The 25,133-nt window shown below is 35.0% G+C and overlaps 1 protein-coding gene across 3 annotated transcripts in view; it reads right to left on the bottom strand.

Moving 5' to 3' along the window:
- Nucleotides 1-7,166: 7,166 nt before the first annotated feature.
- The window catches only part of LOC143223334 (tribbles homolog 2-like), a 32,743-nt gene continuing 14,776 nt past the window's right edge, over nt 7,167-25,133 (bottom strand). For all 3 annotated transcript variants that reach the window (XM_076451205.1, XM_076451203.1, XM_076451204.1), the window contains 2 exons: nt 20,253-20,545; nt 7,167-9,578 (listed from right to left, as the gene is read on the bottom strand). In XM_076451205.1, coding sequence (XP_076307320.1) covers nt 9,080-9,578; nt 20,253-20,545 — 792 coding nt within the window. In that variant the 3' untranslated portion in view covers nt 7,167-9,079. The remainder of the gene's footprint in view (nt 9,579-20,252; nt 20,546-25,133) is intronic.

Here is a 25,133-nt window from a genome sequence, read left to right as displayed (position 1 = left end):
GAGTTAGTTCACAGTTACAAGCGATATAACTTAGGGCTCTTTGTTGAGTCTTCTGCTGGTACTGATTCTGGAATGACCAACAAAATATTGAAGGTTGCATGCAACATTAAAATGTTTGGAATGGCTAATTGTATCAAAGATGTTGCATTCTTCCTGGTAAATTTAGATCATTTGATGCATTGGGTCAATACGTGGCAGATGATGTTTAACTATACAAAATGTAAGGTGATGTTTTCACAATTCAAATTATTGTTATGATTTAAATTGGAATACGTTAAATACTGTAGAAGAAAAAATATCTTGATGTTGTGATAAAAATTACTTAAGTCATCTAAACAGTGTATTGTAGCTAGTAATAAAGCTAATAAAGTTTTGGGTAGCATTTATAGAAATATTGAATAAAAGACAAGGAATATTATTGTTTCACTGTACAGATAGATCACTTGTAAGACCTCATTTAGAGTACTGTGTACACTTCAGACTCCCAGCCTAAAAAAGGACATTGAATTGTTGGAGAAGGTTCAAACAAGAGCCACTAAGATTATGCTTGGGATGGTGGAATTCTCCTATGATTAGAAATCAAAATTTCTAACTTATTTTCTTTGGAGAGGAAAAGCTTCAAAGGGGATTAATTGAGGTGTTTAAAATTATTAAGAGTATTAGAAATATAGATATATATCTTTTTTTTTGCATTTAGCAGCGAATTCAATAGGATAAGAACCATAAATACAAATTTAGGAAGCGTAGAAGTCGTCAGCAGCTTAGACAGTATTGCTCCTCAAATAGGGCATTTCACTTTTGGAATGAGCTCTCTTAAAGGGTGGTGGAGGCATAAAATTTAACTGAGTTCAAGAAAGATTGGATTAATACATGAATAGTAAGAGATAGTTATAGTGGGAGCTGAAAGGAACATCCTTGGTGGTCTAATAAACTCATTTTTGTCTCTATAAAATTTTATGGATTTGTCCTCTTACCTTTAATGAACCTCTTTTGTACGTCTGCCACATTCGTAGTTTGAGGAAGGCTCTAAAGGCCCAAATATTTTTGATGAATGTTTATTTTTCAGAACATGTTTCGGCGAACTTGTTATTTACTTGTCGGTAAACAATTTCAAAGATACTAAGTTTGTTCTTCATCTTGCAAAACCATTTTATATTCTTATTCCATACGTAAACTTTATGAAAGGGGGGCTAAGTGTGATGGAAGTGTAAATATTTTTCTGTAATTTTCTCTTGTAGACATGTTGAATCTAATCAACTGTACTCTTCCTAATTGTGGAACAACCACGGATACTTCAAGTTTTCATTCTTATAATGAAACCCTTTTCCATGGTTGTTACAAATATGAATCTTAGGATTGCTTCTAAGGTGGAAATATACATATCCAGTGCAGAACAGGTGTTTGTATCAAAATCTAAATATATCAAATTATAAAACAAAAATGACATCATTAATAAATAAAGCATTGGTAGGATTATTGGATAGAAATATTATACATACTGTTAAAATAATGTCACAGTATTCTAGATACTGTGTCTTTACAAAAACAAAAATGCGATGGTTAGGAGCAGAGGAAAATTCGATTAACAACTTTCACATCATGCTCTATGCAGGGCCTGACTAAATGACTAGCATACTCGGACTATGCCCTTTCTTTGCGTTCTGCTGTAGCAAAATCGTGTTCAGCAATTTGAGACCAGGGGTGCATTATATAGTGGCGTTCAAATCATAACATTCAGTCAAGAAAGTATAGCTCAAGAGTTAGCGATGGGTGCTGTTGATTAACAGTTTAAAATTATAGACAACTATGATTAAAACGCTCTTATGTTCCTTTGAGTAAAATTTGAAAGCAAAAAGACAACAAAACATTATGCACTGTAGAATACATACACTACATGGCCAAAAGTATATGGACACCCCTTCTAATTAGTGGGTTCTGCTATTTCAGCAACACCCATTGTTAACAGGTGCATAAAATCAAGCATACAGCCATGCAATCTCCTTAGACAAACATTGGCAGTAGAATGGGTCGTACTAAAGAGCTCAGTGACTTTCAACGTGACACTGTCATAGGATGCCACCTTTCCAACAAGTCAGTTCGCTAAATTTCTGCCCTGCTAGAGCTGCCACAGTCAACTGTAAGTATTGTTATTATGAAGTGGAAACGTCTAGGAGTAACGACAGCTCAGCCACGAAGCGGTAGGCCACAAAAGCTCACAGAACGAGACTACCGAGTTCTTAAACGGGTAGCGCGTAAAAATCGCCTGTCCACAGTTGCAGCACTCACTACTGAGTTCTAAACTGCCTCTGGAAGCAACATCAGCACATTTACTGATCATTGGGAGCTTCATGAAATGGGTTTCCATGGCCGAGCTACCTCACACAAGCCTAAGATCACCATGTGCAATGCCAAGCATCGGCTGGAGTGGTGTAAAGTACACTGCCACAGAACTCTGGAGCAGTGGAAACGAATCTGTGTTTGGGCCAGGAGAACGCTACCTGCCTTAATACATAGTGCCAACTGTAAAGTTTTGTGGAGGAGGAACAATGGTCTGGGGCTGTTTTTCATGATTTGGTTCAGGCTCTTTAGTTCCAGTGAAGGGAAATCTTAATGCTACAGCATATCGTTACATTCTAGAGTATTGTGTGCTTCCAACTTTGTGGCAACAGTTTGGGAAAGGTCCTTTTTTGTTTCAGCATGATAATGCCCCCATGCACAAAGCGAGGTCCATAAAGACATGATTTGCCGAGGTTGGTATGGAAGAACATGACTGGTCTGCACTGAGCCATGATCTCAACCTCATCAAACACCTTTGGATGAATTGGAACGCATACTGCAAGCCAGGCCTTCTCGCACGACATTAGTGCCCGACCTCACTAATACTCTTGTGACTGAATAGGAGCGAATCCCCGCAGCCATGTTCAAAATTCTAGTGGAGGCTATTATAGCAGCAAAGGGGGACCAATTCCATATTAATGCCCATGATTTTGGAACGAGATGTTCAACAAGCACATATGGGTGTGTTGGTCTGGTGTCCACATACTTTTGGCCATGTAGTATACATATATATTTAAAAAAAAGACAATTAGGGACGTAGCGTACTGATTAACAAGCTGGGTTCCAGTTAATGATATGCCACTGAACATGTTCCAGTCTTTTAGCACTGGGTATGCTATAAAAGTGACAATCACTTCACTTAAAAATAACCGTGTAGCAGCAGATACTGAGAAATGGTCTTCCTCCCTCTGCTCAGCGATTTTTAATTAACAATGACTATACACAAACTTAAGGATCTTTAAATCAAAAACTGACACACAAGTTCAGTTTGCTAATGTAATAGCGGATATATAAGACAGTACATTTGAGGACCTGCGTTTGGAGGTATTGGGTTCCGTGCATCCCCAAATTTCGCTCTGGCCCATCCAACTTCATTTTCCCTAGAAGTTTAAAAATCATATGATTTTTAATCTTTTCATTGTATTGGTAACCTCTTTACCTTGGATGCGGTGCATGTTTTGGCTGTGTATGTATTAATTTACTTATTATTGTCTGATATATGAGGCTACGTTTGCCCTAGAAGCTCAAACGTTTTAGAATAGTTTCACCATTATACTTTTTCAACAAAGCCTCAGTATGTCTCTGCTAACTTTCCTTTTTTTCTTTGTTTAGGGCTACAAGAGCTTTCAGACATTCCCCTTGAGTAAACCTACTGTTAAATTGGATTAGAGCAGAATCTAGGTGTTTACGGAATTAGAGTCTGACATTTCAATTAATTAGATTTACTGTAAATTCCAAGCTTCATTTGGATTTTAATATTATTTTTTATTATTACTATGATTCATTTTGACGTGTTTGGGTTGTTGTTTTAGGAGTAATATTTTTAGTTAACTTACAGGGGGTTCACACTTGAAATAGTGAAAACTTTTAATATAGGTTTTCTCCACTACTATTACTGGTTCCTTGCATTCATGAGACAGTTACCCTTTTGTTTTCTGTTGTTTTGTGCTGTATTGTATAATTTTGTTATGGATTGTAGCTGTTTATTACTTTGAATTACTATATTCGTGATTACTTGCCTCTTGTCTCTTTCCTTGTGCGATAGACTTGGATCAAGTTCGAAGAGAAATAGACATTAAAGTCTTAGAACCTTCTATTAGCAAGCCTTAATCTTAGCATTATTATGTGAAAGTATTCATGGAAAATGTACAGTCAAAACAAAACTGATTGGAAAACACGTCTTAAAACCTTACATACGTTATTGTCGTACTTTCTGCCACAAGTAAACGTCTGGTGTCACTTTGTTTTTACATATCCTATCCACTATTTTATAATATCTTAAAAATCTGGTCGACGTTTTCAATAAAACGTTAAGTGTATATATTGTTTTATTCCATAGTTTTAAAGCAAAAGGCTATAAGTAACTACAAAAGATGTTGTCCCAGCGTAAAAAGTAATTGGGCACCATAAATTTATTTCTCCATAATTATAGTTACGATTTTGGCTATCATTTACTTAACAGAAAAATATATCCATCATTTAGTTCAAACTAACTAAATTGTATATTTCTTATAAACAATTCTTAATCTTTTCGTCATCGTCCCCCGCAATTGCGGAGACATATTCACGCCACTGCGCTCACAGTCAACCCTAATTTTGAACTGTTAAATTATAGAGAAGGTAGTTAATCAAAAACACCCACGGCTTCACTATTATAGTGCGCCCACGGCTAGTGACGTTCACAGGGAAATGGCTGGGTGGGGTCACAGCTTCTGCCTTCTGCACAAAAGGACCATTTTTTCTCTATCATAAAAATTGTCAACAACCACAAAAATATATACCTAAATCGACATATTGTGACTTATTAGGGGGATGGAATCAGCGTTAAAATTAATTGAATATATAAACTCTCAAGTCTTTGTTTAATCAAAACACCCTAAATGTGAAAAAAAAGCGGTCACAAAAAAATTGAGTGTGCGACTTAAAGGAATGAAATCAAAATTAGCGGCCAAACTGGTAGTTACACTTACAGCTTTGATAATAATTTTACAGCAAATGCGTATATTTGCGTTTTTTCCACAGCAAAACCACATCGGACTATTTGCTACGTACAATGAGGGGAATCGAACCCCTGATTTTAGAGTTTTAAATCTGTAGATTTACCTCTTTCCCAGCGGGTAGCTGAATATTTGCTCTAGATTTCTGATCAATGCTGTAAGTGTAGTTTCCAGATTGGTGGCCAATGCTGATTTCATTCCTTTAAGTCGCCTTACGTTTTTATCTTTTTCATCCAAGATATTTTTATTTAGCTATCACAACATTTTGCCAATACACATTAAGTAAGAAAGTGATAATGAATAATAACCAACATCAGCTTTAGGATCTCAACCCTATTATTCGGAACAGACCTTTACTTTATAGAACTAACCATATTCTTTGAACTATATGGTAGTTCTTTCATCTCTAAAATAGTTAATAACTTCCTTTATATTAACGCAGTGGAATTTAGATTAACAGTGTCTTGTCATCACCCCCATACAATCGGCACAGCCGTATCAAACATCATTATCTAAGCCAGCTGCTGAAGCTAATATCACGTGACATTGAAACTCTTTAATTAGGATAATTTCATAAAAATTAGTGAACTTGTGTTGAAAAATTGGCAATGAATAATAAATGTTCATCCATACGATTCATTTAAAAACTTGAGCTAGAAACTGCTAATCTTGTTTGTTTTGCCTAACCAATATTTAGGTACGTGCTTGCCCTTTCATCCTATGGTTTTTTCTGCTCTAAATTAATTGTCTTTAATTCAAATGACAAAAAATATAAAAGGCTCACTTTTATTCTTAGTTGAAACTGTAGTAAAAATATTAAACCGATAGCTCAGAAGACCTTTAACGTAGACTTCCGCAAACATTTTCGTCAAATTTGAACAGTTTTTGTTGAATACCGTTGCACAGGTGACTTATATTTACACCAAATGAAACTCCGAGTTGTAGGTTTTAACAATCTCTTAACATACACAATTTGAATAAAAATCCATAAAATTTCTCGTCAAATAAAGTTTCCGTACGTTCGGTGAAAAAAAAAGAAGACAAATCCAATTAAAATTGAGTATTTTATATCTCGGGTATTTCTTAATGGATTGCTTTGAAATCTCATATGTGAAGTAAGAATCCAGTAGAGCACATCCACTAAAAATGTGATAGTTTGGATTGCCACAGTCCAAGATACCGAAGGTAAAAAATCACTAAACGATTAATCCTGTTAATAGCAGTGTCCTGCAGCAGGGTGTTTTGATCGTTCGACACACTACTGTTTGTTTTGATAATAAATAAAATAGTAATCCAGTGTTTAATATTAGATCATAAAAAATGTTCATACAAAATAAATAATAAAAATGGACCTGTTTCTTTCTATGGTTTCTACCCTTTATGTACCAGAGAAACCTACAGTTACCACTAACATTCCTCACCCATGCTTGCCTTATGATGCTTGAAAAGTGCTCTTCTTTTGTCAATGAAGTTCTGCCTTTTCTGTCCTCTACATTTTTACGTCTACGGCCCTTAGTGTGGAATCCGTTAGGTACATAAAATCTACCAAAACCACTTAAAAGTTAATTTCCTGTAAGTTTGCTGCCGATATATATGTAATATGATATTACCCAGGGGCGTAAATCCTGAAGGGGGATGGAGGGTATACATCCCCCCTTCATTTTAGGTGGGAAGTATGGTGCATACAATTATCCCCCCTACAGTTTAGTCTGTTGAATTGTTTGTTCTTGTGATTCTCGTGTTCTTACCAATCGAATTACATAATTAGGCATAGATGTAGGCTTTTTCAGTAGCCGAAATGTATATCTTTAATATAAGCGTGCTTCTGAGCATTTCGATCTAAGGCGATAGTTTATAAGTTTCAGTCAGTAGGCCTAAGTATACATGCAAGTATCGTGGCAACGAGATTACTCTGTGACTGCATGTTTACAGCTTTCAGGTTCACGTAAGCAGAGATTACCAATTTGCAAATTGAACAGTCCACATAAGTGGTTGCAAAAATCATTCCCCCTTCCCCCATCTGGTGTAAAAAATCTACGCCCTGGTAATATCAATACCATCACAAGAAATATCTGGTCATATCTTGTTCATAAACCGAGAAATAAACACAACTTTATCTGTACACTATGTAGTTTTATTTTATTCGCCGATGGTGTACACAAACTTCATGTATCCCAAAGAATCACCTTTATCTCGTAGATTTCTCACTTTCCCACACTGCATATTATACACTCACACATTTTCAAAATAGCAGGGAAACACTAACTCTTTATTGTTAAGGGACAAAAATGAACTTGACATAAAAAGATTTTATAACAGGCAAAAAGGTTTAGAACTATTTAAATTATCTTTACGATATAAGCTTTATTCAAGATTTTAACAACAAAATTAAACGAAAACAGCTTCAATTTTCACAACAGGGGTTACGCTATAAACTACGTAATATTTACTTCTATGTTTAGCCCTAAAACACCATAAATAAATTACAACATGTACATTAACAACTATCCCTCTCATATAACTCGACGTCGTTTAGTGTCAACATACGAACTACATATACAAGGTGTTTCATCATAATCGTGATAAGATATTGCTGTCGTACTTTATAGCAACTGACAGAATTCTCTCGGTTTCGATGCCTTCGTATTAAGTTTTCGTTAGTTTCCTTTTTCACATCACTGACCGTATTTGTGTATATTTTCCAAACTACTTGGCTAGTCCTACCAAAAATTAACTGATTGAAACAGAAAAAATTCATTTGATATAAACAAAATTACGCTTTTAAACCCAACATAATATTTCTGGTATTTTAGGGTACTGTATGCGACCGACGCACTAACATGGATCACCTTGGTTTTCTTTACATGCTTTGCAAGCAAAAACACGATAACGCAAACAACGAGAAATACAAGAGACATTTTATGATTAGGTAGCTATTAAAAGCACTGTAGACAGAACTGAAACCCAAACACAGTTATGATTTACTAACTTGCACATTATGACAACGTCAGCAAAAATATGGAGGAAACTGACTTTTAACCCTTAAACAGCGAGATGTACATAGCAGCAACAATTAATGATGGCCGCCGTTTAAGGATTAATAGGCGTACACGTTTTCTGCTTCATACTTTAAATTTACTAAAAAAAGATATTTGAAAGTGAAGTTACCAACTGAATCATTGGGAAAAAATTAAAATGGTTTTTCTTGCTGGCAAGAACTGACTTATATTTGGAAATATGTCTGTTAATAACAACCTACTAAACAATATTGTAACCGATCAATCTTAGTTTAACTCTCACCAAATCAATTATCAGAGATCAAAACAACCGGTTCATTTTGTTTGTGTTTTCTTTTTAAATGCTGTACTTTATCCTTCATATATCGTTCTGTATAGCATATATCCATATCTAAGTACACGTACTAACGTCCTTGGCTGAAAACAGTACGAGACTATCAAATAACTTGATATAGTTGGAACAAAAAAAAAAAAGAAGAAAATATCCCATTCTTCTCATACAATTCCAAACGTATACAAAATCATTCCAGATCGTATGGTGGATATCTAAAAATCAAATCAATGAATATTGGCCGAGAGCGTTCCAAGTAAATTTAATCTAAGGATGACGTGATCAAGACCTAGTTGTAGCAGAAAATGTCATACAATTTAACACAAGGATGAGATAGGGCCTTTTAAATTATCATCAAATATTTTATAACAAAATTACTATATACTCATTTCTGATAGAAATAAGCTTTTCGTTAATATTTTATGATATTTTTATAAAATACAAAATTCTGGGATTTAACAGCTTTTTTCTTTCTTGTGTTTGAGAAGAGGACGAATTTCAACTGTTTATAATAACAACTAGTTCAAACTATAAGAACAAAATTTGTTACACTTGGAAAGTTACAAAATGATCATCTACAAGCAAGCTTAAAAATCTTATCAGGATAATGTAAGATTGCAAGTAATACATAAAGAGGAGAATGAAAACACGGTGTTCTTAATATTATAAAACCAGTATTATATAAATGATGAAATATTTCCTTCTGGAACAGCTAAATCCGGAACGGTTTGATCCAGTGCCTTGGAATCATCACCGTTGATTGTGTGAAGTTGAGAATCTAGACAACTAGCCCCCTCTCGCGAAACTAATGAGAACCACGGATGTTGTAGGACATCATCAACTGCAAGCCGTTCTGTTGGGTCTTTCCTCAGCAGACTACGGATAAGACATTTAGCTCGAGATGACATGGTGTCGGGAATACTAAACTTGCCTCGGCAAATCTTCCCAAAGAGTGCGCTGTGATCGGTATCGTGAAAGGGATATCGGCCGACAAGCAGGGTGTACAATATTACACCCAGGCTCCAGCAGTCAGCAGCCCTACCCGAGTAACTCCCACTAGTAGTTAGAATTTCTGGGCTTACGTAGGCGGGGCAACCGTGCTTGTCGCTTAGATGATCACTCGAACCCTCGTTAAGGACGACAGCATCGTCTAAAGTCTCTAACTTTAGTTGAGTCCTAAAAAAAATAAGCAACTGGTGAAGTTAATAGTTCATATAAAAAGTACAATGTAGAGTCTACACAAAGTCTTACCTCAGAATAGTTTCTCGCATTACTTTCAATAAAATATTAAAGATTACATCACAAAAATAGGAAACAACAGGTTTTTGGTCTCTAACCAAGATGGGAAGAAATTTAAACAACACCGTGTAAACGTACAATTAATAATGTATGCACATACTTCCTTGTGTAAGTGAAACGTATTGGTCCAATAATTATGGTCAGAGTTTTTAAGATTTTATTATATTTCAGATACATGGTATCTGTAGACCAGTGGCTACAAAACTGTAAAAAAAAACCAAAAAAACCCTTAATTTCAAAGTTGTGATAATTCGGTTTACAAATAGATTTACGTTTCAAGTACCTCAGCTGTGAGACGCTTATGAAAAAAAAATTGAAAATCGTATTTTTATTTCAAAAGCTGATTTATCATTTTTCAGAGACAAAAGAAGCCTTCTTTTACCCAAGTAAAAAAAAAAAAAAAATTGCGGAAAGTTCCGATTTCGAGCATTTACTGAGAGCTACGAATAAGAAAGAGAAAGAAATTTGTATATTAAAAGCACTTATTGCATTGGAAAAAATGACAAAAAGGAGCACTTATGGGAATGCACCTTAATTGGAATTTGCGAGCTGAGCGACACCTTGAGCGCACGAGATATGTATGGCCAGATCAGAAACTTCTGAGTTAGTAAGATTTTGTTTGTTTTTGAATTTCGCACAAAGCTACTCGAGGGCTATCTGTGCTAGCCGTCCTTAAGTTAGCAGTGTAAGACTAGAGGGAAGGCACCTAGTCATCACCACCCACCGCCAACAAGTGAGCTACTCTTTTACCAACGAATAGTAGGATTGATCGTAACATTATAACGCCCCTACGGCTGAAAGGGTGAGCATGTTTGGCGCGACGAGGATGCAAACCGCGACCCTCAGATTACGAGTCGCACGCCTTAACACGCTTGGCCATGCCGGGCCAAGAGTTACTAAGAACAGCAACCAGCCAGCAGTACCTACTGCCAGAAGAGCTTTATCTGACTCTTTGAACTGAAAAATTGGATTTACTCAATCTATACAAATCATATATCTCATATTTCAACATACTTGTTACACGTTTGCTAAACACATAACTGAACACATCTTTGCTTCATTTACAGAAATCCGGCGCAAACTTTCAGCCTACCCCATCCTAAAGATACAATTTTGTGTGCAACAAATCCATAGTACTACAATTACAAACAAATGTATCAGTTCATTAAAGCGTGCGGAAATGTTACGTTAACAGTTATCATGCGAGTGTATGCCAATTCAATAAGTTATGGTTAAAGATATTTTTGGCGCGTCACAGTGGCTCATAGAATGGCTCCGAGTTGTGTTGTTTTTTTTCAAGTACAAACTTCTGTCACATAGTTACATATCTTGACCGATCTGAGATCTAATTACAACCACGGCGATTGAAGATTACCTGTTGTTCATGCTTTAATTGAGACGAAATCGTACAATGCTTGCTTCCAGTTCAACCACTCTCGTTTTAACCTCAGATAGTTTTTGATCAGTTTGAGTTTTTACAAACTTTCTTCCTCTCTTGTAACAGTAATGAACCAATCATAGTCCTGAGTGTGAATATACACCTTTCGGAGTAATTTTGATCCACTATTCGTGACTTGTCATCTGAAAACTATATCTGGGGGTATACGTAGTTCCCTTTCCAGGTGTGAAGAGCTTTTCAGGGCCACTAAAAGAGCAACATTTCCAATTCCACAAGCTCTTAGAAAGGAAGGTCTCTCAAGTACAGCTTGCCAATACTGTACCTCTTCTTTAAACAAGGTGCAGACTTTCCGTATTGATTTTCTAGTTCATCTTCACTCGAGATTCAAATTATTTCCACTGTTGAACCGACTCTAGTTGACCTGTCATCGATTCACGTCGACGTGCAAGTGCAGACCACTTGTCATACAGATCTGTGTTCTGTTCGATAGGAGTGAGAAGTTAATTGTGACGAAAACCTTACGGCAAAAACAAAATGGTGAATCGCACGTAAACGATATTATGAATTTCTTTTTTCTTTGTTGTTTTTGGGAAAGTCCGGCTGCGGCAGCATTCTAAACTCATTAAGATCAACAATTCTCACACCTTTGACTAAGTTACTAGCCATTTAGTTGTACCTTCACTTTGTATCGCTCTTTAGAATTATCATATCATGGTAAGCTGTGTTTTCTTTAGCTATTGGGCGAGTGTAGCAGGAAATTGTGGTACTAATCTTAGTCCTAATTTTAACAATAGTTTCTCGACTCTTTAAGGTACCTTTTTCACTTTTTTTTTTATTCTCCTTGCCAAAAGGATTCGAGAGGATATAATGGCGACAGTGTCCATCCATCTGTAAACATCTACTTCTCGTAAGTGAAGTTAAGTTCTAAACAACAGATTTTTCTCAAACTTTCCAGCTCGAGTCCTTCGAGGATGGTGTAGAACTTTGTTGATTTTGGTGTGCGTGTGTGCACGTGCGTGAGTGTTCTTATAGCAAAGCCACATCGAGCTATCTGTTGAGTTCACCGAGAGGAATCAAACCCTGATTTTATCGTTGTAAATCCGTATATTTACCGCTGTACCGGGGGAGGTGGTAATTAAGAGAAAGAAAAGCCACACTGATATATTAATTGAAGTATCTAAGTATAAATAGCCATCGACAAACTATTCAGAATAAACTTATGATGAGGTAACCGCCAACACAGAAAACAAAATGCAGTGAACAAATCATTCCGCTCTTGAAGAAATAAATGTATGTGCGGTAGGCCTTTCGTGAATGCATTGAGAGAATTTAGTTTGCATGGAATTATTTGGGATGTGTAAAGTACCCCATTGGATGTCACACCTGACTTCTTATTAAAACACTGATATATGTAATGAGTTCCTTTCATTTACCTGTAAATATCACATGGCGACAGTGAAGTTTAGTTTTCAAAATCAATAATGTACATCCATACTAAAGAACGCTGTATAATAAAAACTGCAGCATAAAACTCTCGACAATAACAGTTAATCACGGTGAGACGAAACGTTTCTATGTAACAGTAAAACAGTCTGTTTTGTTTTGAATTTCGGGCAAGGCTACTACATGAGGTTATCTGCGCTAGCCACCCCTAATTTAGCAATGAGAGACTGCAGGAAGGCAGCCATTGTTGGACCATTTTACCAACGAAAAGTGAGATTGACAAACACATTATACTGCCCTCACGACTAAAAGAGCTAGCATGTTCAGTTATGAAAACTCGAACTCGCGACCCTCAAACTGCGAATCGAGTACCTTAACAACCAGGTCATGCCAGGTCCTAATGAAATGGAAGAAAAATACTGAACATCCATGGACAAAAGATGGTGCTTCTTATGTGGTTAAACATCAGGAAATAGAAGAAATATAACCCAATCTACTTTACTCACAACAGTAAGTAATGAGAATTGTAAACAATTTCCATATAACATCCACCCCTAAAAAAAAGTAAAAAAAAAGTTTTAAAATATCCTCACCTTCACCTAGACTTTTCTTCTCTGTATATAAAAAATGAATACAACGTACTAATGAGAATCTTTTTTTTTTCTGAACGTTCGGGTGTGACACGTCATAGTTAGAAAGAAAAGCATTAACGTCATTTCAACCAAAATATACAATAGACTTGGATCAACGGAGGCAGATGTAAGGTTACAATCTTTAATTTAGCCGAGGACTTCATGAAACAAATATGTAACTAAACTAACAATCGTGCCCGGCTCCTGGCATCACTAACAAATTTATTTAGAACAAACCAGCACATGTGCGAGTGATTGAATCACACGGAGAATCTTGGTTTGTGCGAGGGTTATCTGCGCTAGCCGTCCCTAATTTAGCAGTGTAAGACTAGAGGGAAGGCAGCTAGTCATCACCACCCACCACCAACACGTGAGCTACTCTTTTACCAACGAATAGTGGGATTGACCGTAACATTATAACGCCCCTACGGCTGAAAGGGTGAGCATGTTTGGCGCGACGGGAATGCGAACTCGCGATCCTCAGATTACGAGTCGCACGCCTTAACACGCTTGGCCCTGAGAATCTTGGTAACAATACCCTACGGAAACATATTTGTTACTTTGGTAACATTTAACGTAACTGATAAGTGTTACGTACACGTTTTGAAATCAGTCAAAACAAAATTTGGAAATTATCGGTTATGTAGCAATTTTTTATTTATTCTAACATTAAAACTGAACATTACTGTGGCATTACGGGTATTCGATTATTAGCCCTAATTTCTAGTCATGTCAAGTGTGTAACGATGTAGTGTTATACATCCATAGACTTCTGTAAAAAGTACTACACAATTTAACTTTCAATAAGCGGATATTAAAAAAACAATAGTAATTAAGGACTTATGGCTGGGCGTGGTCTGGTTGATAGAGTGCCCAGCTGCTAGTCGAAGTGGCCATACCTTGAGTTCTGTTAACGTAAAATAGTGCCTCGTATTTTGGGGATATGGGTTTGTTACAAAAATTACAGTAAAAATTCTACTATTTCAGCTGTTTGTTGGATTTTGTACAGTTATCTATGTTAGTAGTCCCAAGTTTAAGTGATAGAGATAAGGCGGATAAGTCAACACCAACCACAGCCCATTGTTAATCCACTGTTGTCAGGTCGAACAATGGAATCTGACCATCACTTTTATAACGCTGCGGTACGAAGCACAAGTTCTTTGTACTAACGAAATGCGAACCATAGAACTACAGCCCCACAATTCACCATGTTAGCAACTGGGCCGTACTCGGTCCTATTCGAACAAAAGTAGCTCAAGAGTTGACGGTGGGTGTATAATACACATTAGCAAACTCTAATGGCGATGAAGCTATACTTGCTTTAAAAACATCAGCAGTGAAGTTGGGTGCTTTATTACAAACAAACGAAACTACACAGCAACAAATGTTCAAATAATTCATTTTATAATTTAACACACACACAATACGATCAATATCATTTTGCTCTAATTTCATACACCTTCCGTGTCTTTCTACTTGCCACACAACGTGAACAAGTGCTATTGTTACTATATAGTCGGTGCCTCCTTTTCATACGTCACGACCACACCTACATGTCAGAAGCGCTGATTGGGGTTCACGTTTTCCGAGAAATGCGGCCAAACGGAGACGCCGAATAATAACAAAACGTAGTCTGATTTTAACGGAACATTTGCAATGCTAGTGGATACGTTTTGTCGTAGTCATTTCGAGTGACTCAGCGATTACCGCCAGTTCTACTTATAGTTCTACTTCTGACTAGCGTTATTTCCAAAATGCATTCATATGAAATCTATTAACACTACTTTTCAAAAACTATTCACTTACAAAATAACCACACCTGATATACGAGACACATCTGGCTTTAGCGTACTGTGTATTTACTCCGACCGAAATAAGATCGTTACTACGCTTATAAGATACCTTTATTAATATCCATATCGAAATGGTGTATTAGAACTGATGAGGTTACAAAGAGTATTTATTTACAATCATTCAATGAAAGTTTTGTTAACACTATGATAACTTAAGCATGATTATTTGTGTAAAACTGTTTTTAGCAGTGGTAGTAGTAGACACGTTACACTTATTTTTTTGTGTAACTGGCGAAACTAAAAATGTTTGATGTACTGACACTATAGTTCGGCCGACATTAGTCGTAACGTCGCTAGCACGTAGTTCAGAGCAGACTGCAAGTTTGAACAAACGGTTACGTAAGGGTGAACGAGTGTCACACAATGAACTTTATACACAACACACGAGGAACATTCTGTATCAGTAAATACCGATAGCAAAGGTATGTTTTATATCGTCGCAAATGTTCTCTGTAAACATCCCAATATTGTGAAAGTGAATAATTTACGTCCAAAAACGGTTCAATAATAAAACGTTGCCAAAAAGACTGACTTCTTATACAACTACAGTGGAATGTTGTCTCACTTGTTCAATCATGAGAAGCGTTTCTATTTTCATTCAAAACTTAACGATCACGTACTTATATTTACATCACTAATAGTACATTAAGTTCTGTTTGTGGTTCAGTTTCATTTTTGTAACTTAGTAAACCTACTTGCTAACATCTAGAAACTACTGAAAAATCCAAATTTTCAAATTATCTGTAACTTAACGTGCCCTCAACCCGTTCCTTTAGTGACTCAGCGGCAAGTCTGAGAGAAAAGGCTAAAAATCAGTTTTCAATACTTCCAGCGGGCACAACACATAGCAAGCCCATTGTGTAACCTTGCCCTTAATACCCCTTACTTCAATGAACTCTTACGCGGTTCCCCATATCCAGCCACTACGATTGACATAACATTCTTTGATTTCACTTATGGATCCTTAATATCATTAAGGTTTCTTTTTCCCGCCGACGCTCTGACTACATGACCCACACAGGGGACAGGACCAGCTTACTGGTTCTCCTGTACTTGTTAACGGATTTATAAGTTAATTATAAATACAAAGTAATGAAGTAAAATGATTAAATAGTGTTAAGATAATGTCGTATATTTTATTACCTACACATCTAACTCGTAAATGGCTTAAATAAAATTTTGATAAAAATAAAATTTACTTGCCGATTAATCTAATTCACACCCTGAAAGTTGAAGTTTATGGTATACATATATAGCCTAAACCATTAGTATTTCAGTTACACCCTCATCGGCACGAGATATAGATGTAACATGGCTGACATTAATTAAAACATTTCTCTTTGCATTCACTCATGGGTTTTCAGAATTAACAATATAAAAATGTTTCTTAACCTAAGGCTTGTGGATAAATATGCATGATGTCAATCGATGACTTAACAAGACCTAGCTATTGGAATATGGGCATGATCAAACTAACCTGCGACTCCAAGAGAAGCTTTCACGATATTATCTAATCAAATACATAACTTTGTTAATCTCCCACATTTAAAGCTATATTTGTATCTTTTTAAAATTAATACAAACAATGATTAAACAATTTAAACTAACTGTTTGCTAGGTGTGATTCATTACTAAACGATACAAAGAACACCATCTCTATCGTAATCAGTGATAAATTCAACAATGTATTTACATTCGAGCAAAGTTACACGATGGAACAGGGCTATCTTGCGCGGCATTCGCCTCGCATATCGAGCCCTATTAAATATAAATTCAACTATGAAACACTTTGTAAGCTAACAGCCAGCATTAATGATTTCATTCTTACTGAGAAAAAAATATTTTTTTTTCCAATCCTACTTCATTGGTAATACAATAAAACACAGATACGAACACCTAACCTGGCGTCTATATTTTGTACTAGCAGTATTCCGTTTGAGTCATTCCTGTGAACAAGTGTTCTGTTTAGAACGAGAATACCAAAAAACAAAATCTCCAAATTATGTAATATCTTTTTTCTGTTGTTTTAAAAAAAAATATTTTTAATTAATTTACTTTTAACGGAACCCTTTTTTTCAATTGAACGTTTATTTGAGTAAAACATATAGTTAATATCACATGTTATTTCAAAACAACAACAAAAAAAACTCAATAACACCTAACAAACTATAAGACCTGTATAACCTTTTTTTAACCTGATGAAAATGTGAGACCCATAATTTAAGGATTACAGGTTGCATGTAAAAACTGTAAAAATATAAGCCGTAAACTTTAATTATCTTGAACTATTTTTTGCACCTTTATCAGAGGTCGCGAAATACGTAAGAGTCAAACACTATAATATGAATAATATAGTTGTAACCAATCTTATACGATCCACTTCAAGGTTGGGCCGATTGCGCCATAAACTTGACTCTGAACCAAGGTCACATCATTGTTGAGACATTTAAAACTTTTCACCCATGTAAAAATTGCGGCTTTTACCTCAAACCAACAGTTTTTTTAAATACTGAATAGCAAAGATAATCGTTACACCATTTGACGGATGTGTGTGTACACATTTCAATAACACCATTAAAAGCAAACATATACTGACGTTAGCTTACACAAAAATATAAAGAAAATGATAACAAAACCATACAAAAACGTTTTCGTCAAACTATCCAAATTAAACGTTTACCCAGTTTCCTTTACTTAACAGCATTGTACAAAATTAGTGTGTGATTACTTCTACATCATCCTATATGTGTTTTCTGTTTCGTAAAAATTATCGCTTCCAATGATCTACACCCAAACATAACATTAAACATAATACTTAAGATAACGATAAACACATCACGCACAAATATGAACACCGTGAATACGTGGTAAAGGGCAAGTAGTTACGACACAAAATAGCAGTAGTCCAAATCAGAAACAGAGCGTACAGGGTAAAGCCTGTAATACATCAACACAGGCACACATAACTCAATAAAGACGTAAAAAAAGTTAATAAAAACTGTGATGTTCACGTACAACTCCATGTAAATAAATTGAAAGACAGAATGCATGGGTAGAAACATTACAATTTAATGATCAAGTGGCTGTGTAAAAACATTTACTTCAGTGACAGCCTAAGTGTTTATGGAAATTACTATATTTTATAAATCAACGATAAGGCTTGTATGGAAGCATACCATATTAAAAAAAATGCATGTCTAGATATCGAGATGTTTTATGCGGAGTTGGCACACATCACCACCAGTGGACGTTTGACATAGAGTAAAAATGTACAGAGTTTAAAGTTGCATTGCTATAAAATGTTATACAGAAATTACCAAAGAATCTTAGCAGATATAGATCCAGGTAAATGATGGAAGAAACATTCATTCCACTTTTGTTATGCACAATTTCAAAATCATGCACAACAGCACTTGATTGGTATATGGTTCTTGTAGCGAGAAGGTGCTATCGGCGACAAACAGTGTGTCCAATAATCAATATGGTTTGTGTGCCTGCTAGACGATCTGTTGTATGTGCCCTCTGTTTCATAGCACGTGATGAATGAACGAAGGTATTTCGGTTTAAATATCTCTCTCCATTGCTTAGAAACAAAGACAACCGGGGCTGCTCAGTAAATTTCACTCTCTTCAACCCATACATGAAATTTGTTTTGTATTCATGCTACCCGAAAAAAAACAACAAAAACCAACATATGATCAAGCAACTGCCGGCGACAGAGAGCCGACAATAGGCACCAAGTGATGAATGTATCACAAAATCAACGACCAGTATGGGACCATCAGGGTGGCAGAGGTCCGTAAATCCTATGCCAATTTTTGGTGTGGGGGAAACGGAAGTGCACGTGATAAGACCGGTGTAACGTCCATTTATATTGGACAGTGGATCCATGGAACTATATCATTTTTAGATCTGGGTCATGATTTAGCTTCCAAAGCGTGATCCTCCGCCATGAATACCATAATTCCTACAGAGGACGCTGTTATTCACATTGGGAATCAGGAACGTAGATTTCTTCTCTTGTCCAATTTACAATCCACCAAAAAAGTCTTTAAAATGATATTTGTTAGAGGTTGTAGAATATAAAGTTCACATGTACACGTTTGTTTAGTTTCTTCGCAGATGAGCAAAAACTACACAATAGGCTATTTGTGTATGCCTAATACGGGTATCGAAACCTAGTTTCTAGTGTTGCAAGTTTGCAGACTTACCACCGTGCCACTGTGAGGAGAGGCATGTTTCTCGAAATATTTTATCAATATAGAAAAAGAAAAGCACAGGTGATAGTGTATGTATGTATATATATCCCAGAACACCCAAGTGGCTGGAAAATGTATTTACGTTTGTTTTCCCTCAAATAAATACATGTATGTATGTACATATTGTAGCCTTAGAAGTGAAAGGAGAACTGGACCAAATATGGCACTTTTTCCTACCCAGGACAGGCTATACTACTTCACTATTATTGGAGTAAAGAAAACGTGATAAAGTCACTTATATACACAACTGTAAAATAAACTGTTACACTTCGACGACTACATAAACTGTATTTTCAATGCTGCCTCTAACTCAGAAATTATAAACCGGTTAAACTTGAAGTGTACAAGAAACGTAACTATTAAAACAAAAATATTTTTTTATCTTATCATATTGAATACAAACTCACGATGTGGAAAACATTGACTAACGATAGCCAAACAGCAGAAATGACTAATAACAACACATCTAACGAACGTTTCTAAATACGCATATTCCATTTTCAGCAAATTCTTACAGTGAATACAAAACTATAATTACAAATAATCTGGATGTTAGACATTGGCTCATCGTATCTGTGGTCCTGGCACTAAGGTTAATATGGAGCCCCTAAATACCAGTTCAGTTTTATAGGAAATATAAAAATGACGATAACTATAGAACCGATTAAAAAGCATCAATTCTGAAACCGAAGTTTAAAATATCAAAAGTTACTAAGAAAGTATTAACTGTACTTAAAATGGATTCATTTAAACCATTAGCATAAGAAAATATATAATGCAAAGTCTTTCCTCACTGCAGAAGAACAACTGAGCTGATCATAAATAAGCAAACAAATTGTTCATAATAAATTAGTAGTGTTCACTTTCATCCAGAGTATTTATATTTGTTACTCGTTAAAATCTGAAACGTGAAATACGTTGACACGGCACAAAGAAAGAAAGAAAAACCTTTCTAGGTACAATACCTTTCGGGATCCTTAAAAACAAATTTTCGAAGTTTGAGATCTCGCAAAATCACACCAGCCTCGTGACAGGCCTGAACTGCCTGCACCACCTGGCGGAAAAGTCGTAAAGCTTCTTGTTCTCGAAGGCGGCGTTTGTTGCGTACGTACGAGTGCAAATCCCCATAGGAGCGTGGAAAAATAACATAACTTCTGGTTTCACCAATCAGTACTTGCTCTATCTGATTGATATTGGGGTGGGCATCCAGTCGAAAATGGCCAGCTACGGTCTTTTGATATCTTTCATTGTGAACAACCTACAACAAGCAAATTAATTACCAAGAATTAACGTATCACAATCCACAAGGGCAAGTGTTAAACTTAGATAACTGATTTAGTACTATTTATTAAAAGCGATTTTATAACATTGTAAAATAACACTGTCGCTACTATAACTATACACCGACTAAAAATGCGACTTGGTGAAACTGATATTTATATGCCGGATATATAAATTCATTTTTCTGATTTAAAATATGCAGATAATTTGCAGTATTATATATAAAAACTGTTCCCGAATTTATTTTACTACTTATAAGTGAATTTAAGGAGTCACAATCTAACATTTTTCATGAACTATGAACATCAATTTCTTTTCACATATGGAAATAACAAATCCTGTTTATATTTTAATGGTAAATAACCCTGTAGCTATTTCTTTTTTTTTTTTTTTAAAAAAAGAATAACATCAAAACAGCAAAGTTAATAAAACCACCGAATGTTCAGGTCTAAAATTTGTATATAGAAAATATTACAGTAGCTGTAAATTTTTTTTTCACTCTTTCATACGGGTATTTCACAAACCCCATAAATATATAAATAGATTTAGAAACATTCACAAGCAATAATTACAATTTTGATAATATTACTGTATTCATGAGAAGTTTAAAGGGATTGCCTCTCTTGCTGTTTGTCTCCTGTTGTCCTAAAGGAAATACCACTAGAGTTTTGGAACTGATATATATTAAAATGACCCCTACTTACGCCATATAAACAACATTTTTTGGAAAAACAAATTCTGACATATTACTCTTTTATTTTGAAAATGCATGCAAAAGTATTTGAAGTTATCATGGAATTTGTTTCTCAATAGTTTTGTTCTTTAAGACAATAATCCCAAAATTTGTATTATTCTGTAAGTTAAATGAAATAAACGAGAATGATAAATTTACTTTTGAGTTCAGTATAAAATACTTCAATATTCATATAAATATATATATCAAAAAGAATGATTGGGGTTTTCTATAACTTCACTGATTCACAGAAGTATTTAAATTATGTTTAGTAACCATCTTACGACTAAATAATCCAATTCAGAAGTTAGAAACTTGGTTTAAAAGATGTAAACTTTTAGTTAATTGTTAATATCCAAAGTGAGATTGATCAACGGTTAAACACTGCTGAAACAGTGCAAACCAAAGAAAGAGTGGACAATATTATAGGGATGTTATCCTTGTTACTACCATTCTCCAGGTACTTGAGTCAATAGGAATGTTTTCTTGTTACTACAACTCTCCGGAAACTTAGATCAATAATAATGTTATCTTCTTGTCAGCACAATTCTCCAGATACTTGGGTCAATGTTATCCTCTCGTTACTACCAGACTTCCACATAATGGGTTGAGGAATAATTCGTGAGCGTTTTTTCAAGTTAAAAAAATATATTCATAAATGAAACGCTTTCGCAAAATATTTCATGTCATTTGGTAGATAATTTTTTGCTCTAATAGATGGTGTGTTTGATTTTCATGTCTTTAATTTTTGCTTTCATTTTCAGCTCATTAAATGGAATGTCAAGTGGACAAAATCGAGCATTTTCGACACCATCTGCTTTTCGCATTTAATTTCTTGCAATTTCGTTTACAACAATGCATACTATATACCTAGGTATTACATGAAATAAAGTATCATAATAAATGTTTTGGGTGTAATGTGTTCATGCATTGAAGTATTGTATAGTCTTGCATGTAATGCTTGAATGAAATTATTTAAAAATGCTCACGAATTATTCCTCAACCTAATACTTGGATCAATAAGAATGTTATCCTCTTGTTACAACCAGACTTCCACATAACTGGATCAATAAGAATGTTATCCTCTTGTTACAACCAGACTTCCACACACTTGGATCAATAAGAATGTTATCCTCTTGTTACAACCAGACTTCCACATACTTCGATCAATACGAATGTTATCGTCTTGTTACTACAATTCTTCAGTTTGTTTGTTTTTTTTTTTTTTTTTGGAATTTCGCACAAAGCTACTCGAAGGCTATCTGTGCTAGCCGTCCCTAATTTAGCAGTGTAAGACTAGAGGGAAGGCAGCTAGTCATCACCACCCACCGCCAACTCTTGGGCTACTCTTTTACCAACGAATAGTGGGATTGATCCGTCACATTATAACGCCCCCACGGCTAGGAGGGCGAGCATGTTTGGCACGACTCGGGCGCGAACCCGCGACCCTCAGATTACGAAGCGCACGCCTTAACGCGCTAGGCCATGCCAGGTCCACAATTCTTCAGATACTCGAGTCAATGTTATCGTCTTGTTACTGCAATTCTTCAGATACTTGGGTCAATGTTATCCTCTAAATATATATCAATAAATATAAAGCAAGGTAACAAAATTGTACAGAAAACCTATTTCTTATTGTAAAAGAAAATCTTCTCTATGCGGGATAATAAATAATTCCTACAAAAGGTGTTCTGCTGGGTCAAATAGATCTAGTACTGAATTAGATAGTTCTAAGGTTAAATATAATTCAATGATTTAAGTATTATAATTGTAAGGGATCTAAACTTTTATAATTCAAGTTACTGGTTTTAAAGTGACATATACTTAACGTTGCAAGTATTTTGAGTTTTATATTTTATGTATTTTTCATTATAATCTCATAGTAATTTCAATTATTTTAAAATAATTATAATTTTCCTAATTTTGTGAAGTTTACCATTTACGATCTCTAAAGGTTTATATGGTAAATACATTTTGTTCTGTATTTAAGCCAAATGAATATTCAACTTTTATCACAAATTGGCTTTAATAATTTTGCAGCTTTTTGTTCGAGCTTTATACTTTTAAAATGCATTATTCAGTTAGAGTTAAAATTCCGTGTCCATCAAATTTATGTTTTAAAACTTGGTCTGCGATTCTTTTTTCTCTTTTTATGTTTTTCACAATTATTTTGATTTTATAGGTATGATCTGGCATTTCTCCCCCATTTTCTTGAGTACTTTTTAAAGACTGAATAGCGCGGTTAAAACTTCATGCCAACAAACATTATACTTTTTTAAATGTTATCTTTGTTCTTTGAAATGAGTATACATGACTACTGAATGATAGTCATTTCTGATCGAATTATCTACTTCAATCAAAACTAAAAAATCACCTTGGTGATAAGCATAGCTAACAAAACATACTTTTAAGTTCTTACTTAAAAGCATTAGAATAATTTATTTCACTATTCTGGGTTTCATGTTGATTTGTTTATTGCTTAATGATTATTGTTTTTATAACTTCAGTGATATAACAGCAAATTAGCTTGATTCTGAAGTTTTGCTACATTGAGTTGAAGACAAAAAGCAAAATAAAATTTACCTTAAAGTTACGTTCATGTATTAGGCTTAATGATTAATTAAATCAGAGTTCAAATAGACCTACTATTACATTTGTTACTGGGCAGTTTAAAAGCTTTAACTGGTGAATAAATATTATCTCGGTATTTTAATACCTTCACTATCTACTTAGCCTTAAAACAAAGAAAAATAAACATTTATTGCTACCAAATATTTGAAAATTTCTGTCGTAACGTCCGCACTATGTTTTCTGCTTCCCGACCCAGAATATAGTGAAGAAGGCTCAAGAGTGCTATTTAATTAAATCTTTCAGTGTACGCGTACTTTTGTTCATAAAATTTTCATTTTTTCTGCATAATTTTTACTAAAAATGTGGTAATTAAAGAACTACTTCGAGACTTATGAAGCAAGTAGAGTAGGCGCATTTTGGAGGTGCAGGGAAATACGTTTCAGTTAAATTCTATATCTGTCGTTAATAATTAAACAATAATTAACAGTCAGTTTTGACGGGCTTTTATACTAGTTTTAATATAAAATTATGAAGAAGTAATGCACCATCTATGAAATTACACCAAGTGATCTCGTAGTAATTCAAGTACATATATTTCACTAATAACAAGAATATCAAATTATGTCAAGGCTACAATGTTTAGTTTTCACAATTCAATTGTGTTTTTATGGCAAGTTTGGTGCTTCAAGTAGGAACATATATACGTCAAAACGGCTCGTTTGGGTTGAGAAATTTTTTTGCGTAGAGAAGTGAACAACGTTTCGACCTTATTCGGTCATCGTCAGGTTCACAAAAAGGTTTATGAGGTATGTCCATTACCACCAATAATGTCCACATATGAATCGTTTAATTACAATCTTGGTAAATACATAGCATGGGCATTCTCCAAATATGTAACATCAGCTAGCTCATTCATCAAATACTCTTAATTTCAAGTCTAATCTTAATCACCTCAATCATAAAGCCTTAATGGCCAGTTTCGATGTTATATCCCTCTTTACAAAAGTTCCAACCGCTGAAGTCTGCAAGATAGCCTTAGAACTCTATATCCGAGACCCTAACCCATTTATAGACATTTCCAACAACCAATTAGCAACCATCATAGAATTCACCACGATGAAAACAAACTTCATGTTCAACAACCACAACTATATACAAACAAATGGCCTAAGCATGGGCAACCCAGTATCACCAGTTCCAGTCAATATTTTTATGACACAAGTTTAAACACAAGCAATTAACACAGCATTACATTCACCAC

This window comes from Tachypleus tridentatus, chromosome 8 (assembly GCF_004210375.1).
Source record: "Tachypleus tridentatus isolate NWPU-2018 chromosome 8, ASM421037v1, whole genome shotgun sequence".
Taxonomy (NCBI): domain Eukaryota; kingdom Metazoa; phylum Arthropoda; class Merostomata; order Xiphosura; family Limulidae; genus Tachypleus; species Tachypleus tridentatus.
Note: the sequence above shows the minus strand (reverse complement) of the source record. Positions and strands in the feature narration are given on the sequence as shown.